The following is an 18,759-nucleotide window of genomic DNA, read 5'->3' on the forward strand; positions in this document are numbered from 1 at the left end:
GTATTAATAAGCAAAGCACATTACTGCTTGGCTAGACAATTCTTATGGGAGCTGATGGCACCAAAAATGCTATAGCAATTGCTGCCTAAAGATAGGAGGGCCATAAGAACATGTCACAGCAGAGAAAACTTCAAGAACTGTAGTGGAATTTCTTTAAACAGTGAAATAGTTGCACAGTCTGTGGAGATGGCAAAGTGACTTGCAGTTAACCGTTGAGGTAGGCACAGTAGTGTCCTGCTTATGCACCTAGGGATGAAAAATAGTAACAAGAGAACAATACTCCCAGGCTGGTGCTCAACATGCTATTGAGTAGTTGTGACCCTCTATGTCTCCCACATATACCCCCCAACTACAGTACCTAGCCTCCCTCATCCTCAAAACCAAGGTCAGCCCCACTTGCTTCAAAGTCACTGCACACTGTCCTTTTTTTTTTTTTTTTTTTTTTTCCGGAGCTGGGGACCAGACAGGGCCTTGCACTTGCTGAACAACCGCTCTACCACTGAGCTAAATCCCCAACCCCCTGCACACTGTCTTAAATGGCTCTCTTGTTTTCAACTCCCACAAACACTTATGAGTTAAAGGTATTTAGGAGAAGACTAGGTGCCAAGTTTTATAGAAGATACCAGAATGATCCAATGCCTTGCAGCCCTTAGCCACTACTAAGGGGTAGACGAAGATCAAAAATATATAAAGCATGTGAATGACTACAATACCACAGAAAGGAGGAGAAAGGCCATAAGATTAGTGCCAAGTACTGTGAGAATTCCAGAGTAGAATGAAAAGGAATTTCTACCAGGCAGGCTAGGGACAAACCTCGTGCTTGGAACCAAATGCACATGAGTCTGCTTCTTTCCATTGTTCTGGTTGCCACTTGGCCTATCCACCATCTTCTCCACTGTACACCTAATTCTATTCTGTATTTCAGACTTGGAGAAATGGTTTTCTAACCAAGTACAACACCCTCCATTCTGTATTCCAAAGAAAATCCAGAATGGTGTCCTAAAGTTTTAATTTTATCCATGTTGCTTCCTGACTTAAAACCTGTTGTCAGCACATTGGCCTTGAAGTAAAATTCAGAAATCTGACACATGGGGCCAACTGACTCCAGCCCCATCCTGCAGAAGGCCTGGGTTCAGAGACTGGAGAAATAGGGGTGGGAGAGACTCGGATAAAGGGTTTGTTTTTTAAAATCCAGCCTGCAGCCTGCAGAGGTCAGTGAGGGGTTGGAAGGCATTTCAGCAGTGGTAAAGATACAACCGGCTTGCTGCCAGTCGAGATGGTGGGGCTGAGATGGCAGATGATAGAAGAAAAGGGCACATCGAGGATTGCTTTGAAAAGTCTGGTCAAAGGAGAAGGAAGAAAGAGAATAGCTGGAGAGAGGATTGGGTCTCCCAAACAGAAGCCGTTCACAAAGGGCTTTTTACTGTTCCTTAGAGAAGGCAGCATAGTGTCTGTCCTTTGCAGGACAGCTTGGGTCAGTACCTGAGCTGACCAGGGGAGTGGAAGATGGTTCATTACCATAACAACAGAATGTAGGCCTGACCTCTCCAGGCCATCCCACCATCCCAAGCCTATGGACTAAGAGAGGAGATAACAGCTACTCGGATGACACCCTCATTTATATGAGGGTGGAAGGCACTGACGTCACCAAGCTGTTGCCTTTATAGAGAAGCAAGACTTATTTCTCCACTGACAAGGATTTGTGGCACTCAGCAGCTGTTTGGGGTTTTATTTTACTTTTTCTATTTTTTTAGGGCTGCCTGCACCCCCTCCTTCAGTCTTCTCTGGACTTACATCTGTCCTCCCAGCTGTGAGCCACTGAATCCCAGGGTGCAAAGCCCAGGGAGACAAGTGGGGAGAGTGTACAAATAATAATTATGTGCTGCTTAAGTCTGAATCTCAGGCCATTGTGCGTCCACAGCCAAGGGCCTTCCGATTCAAGTGCCTGCTTCTGTCTCGCTTTCAGTGTCTGTCTGTAAACCTTGATGGTATTAAGCACGTGTTTTAATAAATATTTTGTTTGCTGTATTCCCATTAATATTCATAGGGAATGGAGCACTTTGGGCTTTGTGATTTTCTAATAAACATTGATGGTGTTACTAGTTTGTACTGAGTATTCAGTATGCTCCATCAAAATGGCAGCTCTAATTAGGTTCCTTGAATTAGCTAATGGATTTTGAGAAAGATAGCTTAGAAAGCTCTTACAGCTGTCCAAGATATCCCCGCCATGGCAGAAAGACAAAAGGCCCCTGGAAGCTACAGACTTCAGAGCTTTAGAAATGCAGCTGACAGTTAAAAAGATAAATTGCATTCATATTTTTCCAGTGAAAGTCCTAATACTGAATTAATGTTATTCCTGTAGCGAGCATCCATTAGGAAACTCATTTTATTATAAGGATGCATTTTGACCATTAGCTCTCTTTCTTTAGCCCCTCTCCCACCCCTCCCTCTTCTCTCTCCAATTCCCTAGATATTTTGGATGTGGTATTTAAAAGCTGCTCTGAAGGAGAGGAAATGATTCTTTTGGGGGGCAGGTTATAAATTTAAGAACTCTCTTAGATATACAATAAGGGTTCAACTTTTAAAGTAAGTCAAGTAATATAAAAAGAAATAACAGGGTGATTCAATTTAAGCCTGGTGGCTTAGATTTTTATGTGGAATTGGAAGAGAATTTGAGCTAGGAGGCCATGGGCTTATTTATACTTGGATAAGAGATGATTTCATTGTAGCCTAGGAAGCCTCTAATAAAGTGTGCTACTTCCTTCCTTCATGCTAATATTCGGTACACCAAATAATGCAGAGCCATCCAACTCCGCCTTCCTGTTTGTGTCCTCAGCGTGCATGTTTCCCAACAAGTGGTGAGCTAATGGCATTTGAATGGCTATGTTGTATCTTCAAGTACAGGGAGAAAAGTTGTTGTTTCAGATTGGTTAACAATTAAGTGCACAGCAAAATGTACAACAGACATGGTCTCCTGAAAGTTCCTTTTGGATATGTGTGCACTCGTTAACTCTTTAACATGCGTCCACTCAGAGAATTAACACCTGGACCTTTCTCCTCTAAAAAGTTTCATTTCTCTGGTAACACAGTGGAGCCTTTAGGGAAATGTTTCCTCTGTCATTAACTCCCAACTGTCCACATTCAGTCTTCAACATGTGCATCTTTGTGCCTCTTCTGTTTCCTCTGGCTGGCCTTTCCCCCACCTCATTAGTAACTTTACCAAACTAGGGGCTGGTCCGTGGAAAGAATGTGAGTTTTAAGTCAATTAATTGGGGTATTATTTATAGCTCCGAGAAAAATGCTTGTTGGGAAAGAAAATAACATTGTTGGTTTAAATGGAAAAAAAACTTTTTTTTAAATCCTCTTCTATGTTTATTTTACCATACTCTTCCTAACCACCCATTTCTACAGATAATTGAGAGTTGACAAAAAGATGGTGGTTAATAAAACTGTTGGAACCAGCTAGGGAAGGCACAACATATAGATGACATATCGAAAAGCTGCTTTGCTTAATGATAAAAACAAAGCAAACACATTGCTATTTATATATTCATATATGTATATGTGAATACATATATTCATATATGTGAATATACATGAATATATTTGAATATATATATAAAATGTGTTCACTCAATGTTCCCCTCACATGACTTTACCATATGGATGGTAAAGGCTATACCTGACATCATGTTTATGGACAAACTGGCTACTGTCACTAGATCAACAGGCTACTAAAAGCTGAGGAAGCCATGTGGCTTTTATTTATTTCACCGTGAGCTACTGAGTTCCACGGTTGGCAGCACGGTGCCTATTTTCCTTCTTCTTTAGTATCTGCTGACTCGTCCACCTTTCAGATCTGTGTGGCAAGGCGAACACTCCTCTCTGGCAGGCGGATCTTCAGCACCACCATCGCCTCCCCTGAATAGGGCAGTAGTTGTTAATTAAGATCCTGTAACTGCCTTTCCTTTAAAATGCTATGGGAAAGAAAAGTCCTCGTCAGTCCCTAATGGAGTGGGTTCATTTGTTTTGTTTTGTGTTGCTTTAACTTTCTGACCCATGATTTGGCAGCCAGTACCTTTCCCCAGTGGGAAACTCGTCACTGTATTAATGGTGCATCAACCATCAGCACCAGCTCATGTCAGATAAACAAGAGCTCTGCTTATAGACAATCTCGAACATTTCAGTGCCCCTCCTATTGTCTCAATCCTCAGTGGTCCTCCAGTACAGCATCCAATGATTTGGGAGATGGGTGGGACTAGAAGCTGAGTTTTGCCGATGACGTGGCCCGCCCGCTGTTAAGTTTGAATTGTATGCATACACATATGCAGAAAAAAACCACAAAATGCAAGAAAACTCCATATAGATCAAAGGTTCATCTCGCAGGGCCATTCTTCCAGGATGACCGTGGTACAAACTCTGTTATGATACTGCTATTGTGCTGCTTGAAAGTCCCCCTGTCCCATCCAGAAGGATGAGTAAGAGGTGTTGAAATCCTTCATTTCCCAGAGTCCCCCATATACTCCTGCTCTGCCTCGACCAGCAGTGCTCTCTTCCCTGTAGCTCCTCCATGCACCTTTCATGCCCCCTCTTCCATGTCTACCCTCCCAGTCATGCCCATGTCTCCTTCTCTCCACAAGGCCTGACCTTCCCAAGTGGAGTTAATCGCATCATATGTGGAACTGCCTGAGGACTTCGTTAAACACCATGATACTTCCTCATGATAACTGCTACATTCTACTGTCATTATTTGTTTACGACACCATCTCCCCCACTGGACTGTGAAGTCCCTGAGGGTTAGATCTTGATCTGAATCCCTCCCCTAGAGATAGGGCCCTAATGGAGAGAAAGGAAAGTTCAAATGAATGTCCTGGTAGGAAAAGAGCTGGTCACTGGAGAGATCCCACAAAGGCAGCCAAGGGCTGAAGTTAGATGTCTAGTAACTATTTTCCATTCCATGATGAAAAGGAGATTGGCAATTCTCTAGCAAGGATTTGTAAGAACCCAAACATCTTTTACCAAATGAAACAATCTATATAGACCATGATAGTACTAACTATTTACAGTCCCATAATCCCTGAGGTCAGGAGGTCAACAGAGAAAGAACACCTGTGTACCCAAGAGCACCTTCCATCCTGGAAAATGAGAGTTGTGGGATCTTGGACCCAGTGACCTTTAAAGCATAAGTAGATCTAACTTCTTATGCAACTCTCTGGATTCAAGAATCTATTTTGATGGGTGGTTGCTCTAAGTATATTTAAAACTGCAAAAGACATCAGGATTTATGCATTCAGATGTAAAAGAAATTAAATCAATGTAGATGCTCTCAAAACAAGTTATTAATAAGTTCTTACTCTGGTGAACCTAGTTGTTTTAACAGTAATCATAGCATTATCCTGCAAATGGAATTACCTGTTTATTAGAGTGTGAGATTCCACACCATATGTAATCATTAAGATCTTCCCCCATGGTCACATTGTTTGGTACAAACATCACTTCTGTGTGATTACATAGTTTGTTATGTGTGCTCTTTATAGACAGTAAGGACTAAGTTATACACACACAGGCACATACACACATATATACATATGCATATATATATATCTTTGATTCCTGACATCTGGAGTAGATCTAAAGCATAATTTTTAGGTTATTTCCATTGATTGAAAAACTTGTTTTCATATGTTTTGCTTTGTCACTTATTTTCCTGAACTCTTCTATTGAAAGAGAAGGTGGGAAACAAGGCTTGGTGTGTAAGAAATTACAGTTTTAATTGCCTGATGTGCATGCACACTTCAGAATGTCCTCTCAATTACAAAGCTACCATCCATGCACTAGATCATTAGAATTTTTTTAACTTTCCCTCAAAGCTGTGTCATCTGTTACAGCTTACTTCCTTGGTATCCAAAGGGGAAGGCCTAGATGTCCAGCTGTTGAGAATCAGTGGGTTGACAGCACTCCATGATCCCCAGGGAGGAGAGACCATCTCCGTTGTTTCTTCTGAGGAAGAGGGGATTTCACGGAGGCCTAGGAAATTCCCAAGGTTTCATGGCCTGCAGCCCACAAAGGCTTGTTTTCCCAGAGTGACCCTGAAAGCTTAATCCACATCTAAATGTCAGATATGTATTCTTAAAACTCAAGCTGTGTTTGATTTAAGCCTAGAAGGTAATAATTTCATCTTTCAGTTCCTGTAGCTGTTGGTGAGAAGCTCTTTGGGAAGGCTATGTGTGTACATATTATTATTATTAATTTGCTCAAGTATCTCACACAGCCAAACTTTCTTTCTCCTTGCCTTGTCCTTTGTTCCGTTGAAGAAAATGAATCTAAGCTACACACTGCAGGTTTCTTCCTTCTTACCTGTTTATCTAGATTTTGTTCATCTTCTTTTTGATCATAAAATCCTTTGACAAAACTTTTAAGGTTTCAAGTGAAGGCACATTTTAAAATTAGTTTTCTAAAGTCATGATATGCTTTAAAATCTGTTTATATTCGAAACTAGCCCAGAAAGACACTACAGGGGATTACTATATTGTTTCTTAATTTTATGCTCTCACTAAGCCCACCCAATGCTGTTTCCTTCACCTCTGCATTAGATGGCTTCTTCCCTGTCTCAGCAGCATCTGAACCCACTGATTTTTATATACAGGACCATGCTGGATACACAATGCCAGTCTCAACCCTGGAATCCTGTACCTGACAACATACAACACAAATAATAAAAGGTCGTTAGGAACTGACACCAACCGAAGGAAACTAAGTTAGCTCATATCCAGGGACACTTCAGTGGATGGAAGGTTTAATGAAAAACTATCACTGTTAAAGTGACCCAAGCCTCTGTTTGTTTGGTTGCTTTTTGTCTAAGCACTGATAAACTAAATATATCAATTAGATGCACTCCAGAGGCAAGGTATGCAAGAGTAGTGGGGTCTACCTGGACTGCAACATGGGGCATGGTTCGTTTATCGTCTTAAACAGAAGACACAGCCTCACATTGAACCACATCCACTCTTTGCATATGTGTACATTTGTTTGAAAAAGACAAAGAGAAGAAATGAAGGGACAATTTTGCCACCATTCTGTGTGGATTTCTCAACTGTATTTTGAGATAGTTCTTTTTTAAAAAGTAAACATTGCCATATACATCACTTAGTAAATTTTTGTATAATCCCAATGTACTTCATATCATTAATAAAATTGGCCAAATTCATTGAAGCAATATAGATTATAGATAGATGATAGATAGATAGATAGATAGATAGATAGATAGATAGATTATATATATCTGAAAGATCTAGTATATATGTGGATTACTTAATATCACAATACTTTACTATGTGTTTTAGAGGGAATATATCTTAGTAGTATTCAACTATGAGTAATTCAGTAAATATTTCATGACTAAAACAAAATGGCTCCTGAAATCTGAACACAGCCAGTAGGCCATTGTATAGACTCAAAATAATCTCCTGTCACAGGCTTGTGAAAGTGCGTGGAAGCTGTGGAAATAGCTCAGGCTATTGTTGAATTATAAACCATATGGCCAGTGCCACTCTGCAGAGTTTCAGGGTGTATATTCACTCTGGGAGAGGAGATGGAGTAGCAGGATGTTCTGATCTTAGAGAGCAACTCTGCATTGTCTCAGGTGACAGGGAGTGAGGTAGAGACATGGCTTTTCTCTGAAGATATGACATCAATCTGGTGACAAATCTCAGACACAACACTCCAAGGTAAGAGGAAGTCACCCTTCAAGAATCAATACAATTACGTTCAGGTAAATGGTAGCAGTGTTCGTGGAGTGAGTAGAAGTGCTTACCATTATGCAATCGAAAGTGTCATGGGAAGTGTCATTTCATTATGTTCCACCACTATGGCTTGAGTCACTGAGGTCAAGGTCCAGTCCAGGGTTCCAATTTCCAAGACAAATTTTCAAGCTGCAGAAGTCAGAGGGTCAGCACATCTAGCTATGATGGAAGAACCAACTCAGGGATCGCGAAGGAGGCAGACGCTGGGAACAGGGACCTGTTGAGAAGGTTTAAGGGCAGACTCACGTTGCCATGGCAAAGTCAGGAGTCCAGTAAGCTAAGGCTTGTCAAAGTGTTGCATCTAGGTCACATGCCACCAGCACAGCTGTGGGAAGGACCAGGATCTAGCCTGAACTAATATAGCATCATGATTTTTGTAGACTTTTCTCTTTCCTACGACCCTCACTTGAATATCAGTTCCTCCACCCCCTCACCGCATCCTGACATACACAGTAGGCTCAGGCAGCACTAGGAACATACACTGAGACACACTTCTCAAAGTTGAATATTATTATAGAACCTAGGATGCTTTCCCACAGTTCTACCACCAACTTGTTATGTGATATTTCTATCTTAAGAAGCCTAACTTCTGTTCCTGACTTCCTGTGAGATACACCTCCTGAGATAACTGAAGGAAGTAGTCCTTGAAAAAAAGAAAGTTCCAGGTAGAAAAAAAGAACATTGAATTGTTTGTTGATAATACAATTTGTCTTGTTATGTTTTGTTTTTTGAGACAGTTTTTCTGTGTGGCCTTGGGCATCCTGGAACGCACTCTGTAGACCAGGCTGGCCTTGAACTAAGAGATCCACCTGCCTCTGCCTCCAGAATACTAGAATTAAAAAGCATGAGCCACCAGGCTTTGTTTGCCTTTTGACTAAGCTCATCAGTGTTAATCAAGGAATTTCAGTGCGGTCATGGTAAACACCAGGTTCTTAATTTCAGAATAATTGTTTTAATCATGAAGCTGTCTTAAGTTTGATAGGTATCAAATTTCCATATAACCACAGTAAAGTCTTATTATTTTAGGGGAACTGTAGGCAAAACAAGGAGAAAATGGAGAATACCATTTTTACCAAAATTATTAGGATCAGAGCCTCAGTCCTGGCAGCTTTAATAAGCTAGGCTCAGCCAACCATCCTCAGTAGGCCAATTAATGAGACAAATAGTTCTAAAAAGCCAGAGGAAAAAAGATTTATTTGATATAGCCAATTGGGAAAAGAAACAAAGAGGTCCAGTCATCCCCAAGTCTATTGTTTAAGCCCTGAACATCAGATTTGGTTTTAAAGAGAAGGCAAGAAGTACATATAACGAAGAAATCCTGGTCAAGGTATGGTCCCACCCATCACCATAGTCTTATATCCAGTCTCTCCTGAAAGATGGTCTGACAAACTGTCAGATAAATATGAAATCTCCTTCCAAGACAAGATCTCCCTCTGACTGGCACTTTTCATCATCCTACCAGTATAACACTCTTAGAGGAAATTCCAACTTCTTAGGGCCCGTTGTTTCAATAGTTTGATAGCCAAAGGTGAAGGCCAGAGCATCTCTTTAAAGTATCCTTCCTCAGGTGAGGACACTTACATCAGCATAGATCATAAGGGAGAATTCTAGAAGAAATCAGAAAAGAATCCCAAAATGCTCTCCATGGATAGTCAGTTAGGGTCCCCAAATGTCACTGGATGCAAAATCAAAATATCTATGCAATATCAAACTGCTAATGTAAGAATAGGCACTCTTTGGTGGAAGAATATAATTATATAGTCATAGTTTTCAGCAAATGTTTATATTAAATAATTTTCAGAGCTTTGGGGGGCAAAATGTAATTAGGAGATTTCTGTAGAATAAAATCCTCTTAAAATCAAGTATTTATTATTAAGTGTCTTTAGTATTATGGGCATTCTTTTTAAATGTATTTTCATCATAGAATATTAAATATATACAGTACTTGTATGAATGCCGAGGGCCTATAGGGTGTATAAATCTAAATGGTTTTTTTATTAATGATCCTCAACACATACATAAGAATCTCTCAAAAATTTTACTGGGCAGGAATTTTTCTCCAACAGAACATAATAATTATGTCGATGATAATCTGCCTTAAGCTGGACTTTTTTTTTCAAAATTGTTTGTGGATTTTCAAGCATAGTTAGCAAAATGAAACTCCACACAGACAGAACTTGTCCTGCTGCCACACTGGCTGTGCCTCACCCACAGTCTTTGTCTTACACATGGGATCATATATGTTGATTTTTCTTCTGCACTCCATTCAGTTTTACACGAGTTTCCCACATAAGCCTGCTAGTGATATAATATTGATTGTCCAGAAATGTCGGTCTGCAATTGCTCCAACATCATTCCTTTAATGAATCCAGACTTCATTGCTTGTATTCCTATTACTTTAGCTACTTCTATTTCTGTTTTTATAGCAAAGATCTGTGCAAATAAAAGAATATCAGAAGGTATGCCTATAAATGTGCTGTGCTAAATTCCCTCTGTGTTGAAACGCCTGTGAACTGCTGTTCCAAAATGCCTGTTGCATTTTAATGCCTTTCTCCCAAGGCAACATGATATAGAAGAAACAGCTAGAGTTTTACAGGCACACAAAGCCTAGCCCACCGCTCTCCACTTGTGTTTCTCTACTTCTCTGAGCCTCAGTGAATGCCAACAACATCATCCTCACAGATCTGAGTGGAACTGGATAACAAGCACAGATCCTGTGCCCTGGGACATCACAGATGCTCCATAAAGCCAGTTTCTTTTCTCCATCCCCCAGAAGCAAGTTCTGATACTTATTTCTAAGAAGTACTCCTATTCAGGAGATTATGGGAAAGAGTCAGTTTAGATTCAGAAAAAAAAGTATGCAGTGCCTTGGTGTGAAGGTTTTCCCATATGATGGTCATTTCTGACTATAGATAACTGCAAAGAAAATAAAACCCATTACAACACAAAGCCCTGTCCAGCTTGGCAGCACTATAAAAAGGGCCTGTTCAAAGATACATCTGCCTTTAAAGGCATAGGCTCTGTAATTGACAAGAAATCCTAAATAACACAAATGCCTTTATATATGGCTTGAGTTCACTCAACATTCTAAGACCATTATTGGTCACCTACATAATATAGACAGAGCTAGTTTTGTAAGAACAGTCAGACGCACCTGGGTGTGGTCATGCAAGAACTCGCCCTGCTTCAGAGGCAAACACTCAAGCAAACACACAGAGAAAGTGAGCTCTACATTGCCCAGACAATGAATACAGAAAGCTTAACCTTCCAAGTAGCTATACAGATAGGTGTAGTGTCTAATCCTTTAAGGCATTTAAATTACATAAGAATTTGATATCATTTCTGAGTATGTCAGCTAGAAGGTTTCCCTGACTCATGCTTCATAAAAGCAAAGAGATAGACTGATTGATTGGCACCCAGGACCTTCGGCAGTCAAGTCCAGTGCCCTAGCTTTAAAGTCCACGATGTTTGATGTCTACTAGAGGCCCAGGTCTCTAAGATATAGACGAGATAGAAGAGAAGAGCTCTATTGCAAACTCCAGTCAACAGGTGAATTTGGATTCACCTTCGCTACCATCTATTACCTGTGAGCCTTGTCTTCATTTTGATGAGCAGAATAACAAAATTTGTTTTGGTATTCTTTCCAGACTTTGAGGTATTTTCCAAAGCTATTACATTAAAATTATAAAGTCCATTCAAGTGTCCATCCCTATAGTTGCTTAGTAGTTTTCTGAAGTTCTGACTTGAAAAGGATTCTGAGACTATCTATGGTCCTTCAGCTGATGTGCCTGCTGGCAGATAATATAAGTAAATATTTGTATCACTATATTATGGCATGAATTATAATGGTTGACACCATTGCTACAAAGTGTATATAAATCTAGCATCAAACTGCTAAATTTGCACAACTCCAACACAAAATAAAACCAGTTGATTACTATGCTTACAACACCATAATATGTAAGATTTTATTAATTTAGTGATAAGCATGTGTGTTATCTACTGAGAGGAGTTGAAACCTGAAATCAGCACATGTGATTCCTAATGTTAACAGAAAAAACACTTGGAAAAAAGACACTGTTCTTACTAAAGGCAGGAAGAGGTTTAGGAATGGGAAAAATAAGACGAAGTATTGAAAGGTAGTCCCAGGTCGGGATAAAAGACCTGTGTTTTATTCCCAATATCATCTTAGAATATTCATACTTGGAAGAAGACACTGCATGTTTTTCATGGAGACCAAACCATGCCTTTCCTGTTTTTTTTTTTTTTTTTTTTTTTAAAAAAAACTGGGGCCTGATTTCTTTCCCAGGTAAATAGTCACGCTCCTGTCAGCCATCGGGGACATACTTGAATTCTGAGCAGCTGCTTTGATATTCTTGCCCTACTATCTTATTTGAGAATAGCAATCTGATCAAACCCATATTTTTAAAATTCATATATTTATAGGCATATGGAAGAACAGTTTATAGTCTGCATATGATTTTTTCCTACCACAAATAGAAGAATACTGTGGTGTTTGGTCCATTTTTAAAACAGCACCTTCCAGTCCTTTCTTTCCTTTTTGTGTTTTCCTTTCTTACTGATGACTTCATTCCACTTGAATTCAATGCTTCGGTTCTTTGGGGTAAACTAATAGATTATGCATGCGGTGTTTGCACCACGCTGATTGAACTCATCTGGTGAGCCTGAATGCTGCCTTCGCATCCCCATACCCAGCAGAAGCCTATGCATGGGCTCCAGCCACCAGTCATCCTGTATTACTAAGGAGCCCAGGCAGCTTTCGGAGTTGACATGCTCTTGCCACATGTGCTCCAGGAAAGCTGACCAAGCCCTTAGTGTCTTTGGGGGTTATCTTTTTTTAATTAAAAGAGGAGAGAAGGGAGAATTAGAACTATTTTCAGAAATTTTACAAACATCCTAAAAGAAAATAAAGATCTGTGCTCTACTGCCCCACCCTCCCACCCCAAGCCCAAGCATGTGTCTTATTCTTTTTTTTCTTTTAAGATTTACTCTTATAATTTTCAATTATGTGTGTGCATGTGAATCTGTATGGGTACATGCATGTGAGTGCAGGTGCCTACGGAGGCGAGAGGTGACAGACTCTCTGGAGTTAAAGTTATAGATAGCTGTAAACCTCCTGATATGGGTGCTGGGAATCAAACCCAGGTCCTCCTAACTGCTGAGCCATCTCTCTGACAGACTCTTTGTCAGGGTTTGCCTTTTTTTTAAATAAAAAGTATTAATTGCTGATTAGTCGCCATTGCTTGTATGCTCATGAAGCCCAGTGGTCAGTGCATACTTGCTAGCATGAGAGCACAGAGCCAACATGTGGCCATGCTCTCCACCACCTTGCCATCAAGTAGAAGACTGTGTCTTGCAAAGTTGCTTATTTGCTGCTCTCCTTTTATAACTTCAGCTTAATTTTCAAATACTTTGATTTGCTTTTAGATAGCTCACCTTTTTGTCAGATATCTTATTTAACTGTAAAACTCAACCATAATATGTAAGGGCCTTAATGACAGGCAAGATTCTTCACATCAGGGGCTACCTACCTGTCCAGTCTTCATTTGTTCCTCTTTCCACAGTCCCTCCCATATAACTCATAACCAAGAGAGTGGTTCTTATCCCAAGCTCGGGTCTCCAGCAATTACTCTGACTACCTGACAAGAGGATATGTGTAGGAGGAGAGCAAAGGCGGCTGGAACCCTACTTGTCCAAATGTACTGACTGGGAAATGAATCCAAAAGGCAAGATTCGCTTGCTGTGTTCTCGCCCTACCCGGAATTGCCTCCTCTCACTTGCCCAGCCACTGAGAAATTTCAGCTAGATCATTAGTTCTCAACCTTCTAATGCTGCAACCCTTTAATACAGTTCCTCATGTTGTGGTGATCCCAACCATAAAATTATTCCGTTGCTACTTCATAACTGTAATTGTGCTACTGTTGTGAATCCTAATGTAACTATCTGGTATGCAGGGGAGCTGATATGCAGCCCTCAAAGGGTCACAACCCATAGGTTGAGAACCACTGAGCTAGAGTGTCACCTCCTCTATGGGGCCTTCTGTTATCCTCCCATGACCTGCTCTCATCCTGTCAAAACTTAAGCACTCACGTTCCCATAACCCCTGTGCAGATCACTGTTAGGGTAACCATCTTCATGGATCCTAGTTTTCTGTAGGTCTTTCTGTCCTCTTCCTCCAAGAATATGACTCTTCCAGGGAAAGAATACGAACTGTTCATCTCCAGAGCTTACTGTGAAATCCAGCCCAGTTGGGCACTCAATCCTTAAATGAACCAGGAAAGTTCAAAGGCAGTTCAGACTTGTATCTCTGTTTTGTTTTGCCCCCAGCCCAGTCTGGATTGTAAAGCACAAGCATAATCCCGAGTCTGTTAAAATAATCATAATAAATCAATCCAAACTAAAAAGGGACCACTAGCTGCCCACAGTGGCGCTGGGCAAGCTGTAAGTCTCAGACACAGCCAGTGGCTAACACAGAAAGACATGACCCCTAGACAAGGAATTCCTTAGTACAGAGAGGTGTCATCTACCTTCCCTTACCCCGTCTTGCACTTGTGGCTGTATCTTTCACCTTCCTTCCTTAGCTATGGTCTATCATTACCCATATATATTAACCTGTATCCTGCCAACCCTAACACACACACACACACACACACACACACACACACACACACACACCCCAAAAGTTCTCGAGTTTCTCTGTAAGGAATGCTGGCACATGTCAGCCAATCATCTGTCACATTCAACCTTCAGGTCAAACAACTGGGATTTGATCTCAAATAAGCAATGGCATTTGAAGGAATGAAATACCCATATTAAAATTTAACCAAGCACTGATCATAAGAAGAAAAGTGGAGAGCCTTTTAATTACTGTAAGAGGTCAGGACATTATCTCACCTCATTCCCAAAGCATTTATTAATCCCAAATCAGACACTTTGACCCTTGGAATTAAATGTGTATGTGTATGTAATGTCCTTTCTTCGCTCATTTTATTACCAATTTCACCATTTTCCTGGTTTAAATTACATTGTCAAATCTTTCAAACTTGGATGTCAGGCCCTTTAATAGGGAGAGCAAAAGGGGATCTCCTGACCATGTGACCATGTCTATTCATGTGTTACAGTGGACGACCCATGGCAGGAACCACTGACCGCATCCAAAAGCTTCGGAAGGAGTACTACCAGGCTCGGAGAGAAGGGTTCCTTTTGTATGAAGACGAAGATGGAATAACAAGGCCGTCTGACTATGACCTGCACTGGGTAAGCCCATGCCCCATTCCAATCAGAAATTCCTCTCTCCCAAAATAATTGGGAGCAGAAGTACACAGTCAGGTCAAGAAAGCTCTGTGAATATTGGGTTACACTCAGGTTTCTTGAGTTTTATAGATCTGAACACTACCCAGACCACAGCCATCTTCTCCCACAGAAGTTGTTTATTTAAATCAAACCACACAGCTGTACTTGCTCATTCTCTCTGCTCTCGCTCTTACTTCCTGTTGGGTACCACACTGTTGTGGGGCAAGCAGATGTCAGCTACTTTAAAGAAGACGAAGAATGTTTGTGCACCTTAATCTGTCCACTCCTCTTAGACCTTAAATATTGGGCCCAGCATTAATAGACTTCACAATATTAGATGTGTCTTCCTTAGAAAATGGTAAATAGAAATAAATTTCAGAGGATTGTTGTCAAAGATATCAATCGTTTGTATATGAGATCTGAGCAATTCATGTTCCCAAATCTCACCAGTATAATAGAATGGTGTGCCTTGAGATAAGGGAAATTTTTGTATGAGAATTCAATGTGCTAATTCATTCAGCATTGAAGGAACAGAAAAGAATAATGTCAGCACTAGAGGGACACTCTGATTTCTCTGGATAGCACAATTTTTTCCCTGCCTTGTAAGTCTACCTATAAAATATACTTAACCCACAAAAATTGCCCAGGGATGGAGATTAGCGTTGGATGATAAGAAAATGTCAGCTACAGTGCCTGACTTACACCTGGTACTCAATACACGGTACTAAGTATTGGCTCTTGGCACTGTTATTGGAACAGAGCTGAGGGTGGTTGCTGTAACCTCCGTCCTATGTGTCCTTTTGGATGATCGGTGCCTCCTAGTCTACCATCGCCTTGGAAAGACAAGCATATTACAGGAGAGTCTTCTGCTCGTGTTTCACACGTTTCTGCTCATAAGATCAAGAGTGGAGAATGGACCTAATTCCCTTAATTTTCACATCTACACCTATGAGGTCATGAATTACATGTGGACCGAACTTTAGTCTCAGCGTATCCACTGTTGTGCAGAGTAATGACAACTCTGCAGGCCAGGAGAGTCCCTTTCACAGAAGGGAGTTTTCAAACACCAGCGGAGCCAGGGAAGGTACACACATGTACATGTACACATGTAGGAGGATCGCAAGTTAAGGCCAGGCTCATCTACATGCTAAGATTGAAACCAGCCTGAGGTGCATGAGATCCAGTCTCAAAAACAAAACAAACAAACAAGCAAAAACCCCAAACCAACAAAATGTATAAATACATGTTAACAGAAGTATGTCGTGAATATTGGTGATCCAAACCAGTGATGTCAGCCTGTTTGGAGAAAGGCATGCCAAGACTATGCAACCAAACCAGTAACTACTTATGTTTTAGATGGGTATTAGAGTTAAACAGAATGATATTTCCAGTGGTGGGACAATGTCTCTTAGATTCTCAATAGTAGAGAAGAACAATTTCTAGGGAATAACAAATGCAATCACCATTCACCCTGTCTCAAACTGGTCCTGATCGACTTTCTGCCTTAGACGAGAGAGGTGAGGTACTTGCTAGGCACAGCTCAGTCTCCCTTAGCAAAAACTGGAGATGAGGCAATTGCCACAGTCCTGAGGACAGAACACCATGGCCAATGCTCTGAAAAGTGTTTATCAATCCCTATGAGCAAAATAAGAACGTAATTTTTGAATGACTACCCCTTGTTATTTCAACCTTATTTAAAGATTTCTTTACTTTGAGCTGAAAGAATAAAGATGCTATCCCTGTGAAGCTCCCCAAACCTGAACTGGAGGTGGCCCTTTGGGGGCACCCTTTTCTAATGGCTCTCTTTATACCAAACAAACTTGTAACCAAACAATTTAGTGATTGAAGAAGAATCTATTTTAATTTGTGTTTCCCATGCTCTGGTGTTTTGAGCTTTGCCAAATGTGACTGATTTTATGTTTCCCAGACAATTCGAGTCTAAGGCATCCCAGAGGGATGCTGGGAACTGCAGTGTCATAAAAGACAAGTGTTCTCTGTGATCGCCTGAGATACTCCAAACTGGGGATTAGAATCTCAGCATCCTTTCCACTCCTTTCCCTATGCCAAAGAAAAACACTGGTACCTTTTGTCTAGGGGAGGCCTGAGAAATTACACCTTTGTCTTGCTCCATTTGGCGAGATCTAGGAGAGCAAGCTTAGGGAGTTAACATTTCATTTCTGCCTCTCAGCCAGATCCGACGAAGCATCTTTCACGAGACTGTAGTGTCTAGCCAGATTAGGCTGGTCCTCAGCACCACAGGAGTTCTTATAAAAGTCAGACCAAGGGACTGGGAGGCAGAGCCACCCCTAATAACTTAAAATTCTCCAGGGAGTCAACAAGCATTCTGAAATTCAGACTTCATCATGGAAATCAAGCATTGGTTCCTTCCACTTCCAGGAATGTCTAAGAAAGCCATGCTTGCTTATAAAACCATTGTCATCATGGTCATCAGAAATATTCCACAGACTTAGAGCTGCCCCAGTACAGTACCACACTCAGGTCAGGAGGCCTAAAGAGTGTCCCCCAAAATCATCCTATTCCAGAAAGCTTCTGAGCTCCCAAGAGAACATTAAGAAGATAATAACCCTGAAGCCATCGTCCTTCCTTGCTGTCCTCAGGACCACTCTGCAGGTAACAAACCTGCAGATATTCAAGTCCCTTATTTAAAGTGCTGCAGGTTTGTACAGAACCTGCAGGCTTTCTCCTACACACTTTGGAGAATTTCCAGACTATTGATAATACCAAGTGTAATATCAATGTTATGTAGATAGTTTTTAATCTCTGTAATTTGGAGAATAATAATAGGAAATTATAAATACATGTATGTGTGTATGTTTAGTAATATGCGTCGCATGCATACTTGTCTATTTGTGTGCTTTTGTTTGCTGGTACACAGTGTACAGGTATATATACACATGTGTGCATATGTATGGAGTCCGGATGTGAATCCCCAGGCCGTGTCCACCTTTATTTTGTTTTGGAGGGTAGATTCTCCCACTTCATCTTGGATCGTTTAAACTAGCATGGCTGAATAATAATCAACCCTAAGGATTTCATCAGTCTCCACCTCCCAGCACTGTGCTTATAAGCATTTTATATATACCTGGCTCTTTTTTAATGAAGGTTCTAGAAATAGAACCTGGGTTCTCATGCTAGCAAGTTACTTTCTTTACTAACAGCTATCTCCATAGCTACCCAGATGCAGTAGCATGCCTCCGAATGATTCCTTGACTCTGTCAGTACAGATGCCATCCAGATGTACCCTCAAACTAGATTAAAAATAGGCCAAAGAGAAAGAAAATATACTCACAGAAGTCTTTAAACCCAAAATGATGAAAACGTTTGCTGAAAAGATTATTAAATATTTTAAAGTATTTTTATCAATGGGACTGACTACTGTTTTTTTTCCCTTTTGATACTACACACACTCAGTGACTTGAGCCTAAGACATCTCTCATAATTTCCTCTTTTTGCATTACTTTTCCATTTTCTCTATCTCTTGCTCAATTTTAATAAATATTTATTTCCTCAATATCAATTCCAATAAATATTCATTTGCCCAGTCTCAGTGGAGGCCAATCACTGGCAGCAAGAATGTGGCATTATATCCACTTTAGAGGAACTCACAATCTAAGCCAACACT

General features: G+C 40.6%; 1 protein-coding gene across 1 annotated transcript in view; it reads left to right on the plus strand.

Moving 5' to 3' along the window:
* Positions 1–18,759, plus strand: part of Pard3b (par-3 family cell polarity regulator beta) — a 986,886-nt gene that overhangs the window by 867,841 nt on the left and 100,286 nt on the right. Inside the window, 1 exon segment of the mRNA XM_032901196.1 lies at positions 14,945–15,080. Within this exon segment, the coding sequence (XP_032757087.1) occupies positions 14,945–15,080 (136 nt within the window).

The sequence above is a fragment of the Rattus rattus genome, chromosome 4 (assembly GCF_011064425.1).
Source record: "Rattus rattus isolate New Zealand chromosome 4, Rrattus_CSIRO_v1, whole genome shotgun sequence".
Lineage (NCBI taxonomy): Eukaryota > Metazoa > Chordata > Mammalia > Rodentia > Muridae > Rattus > Rattus rattus.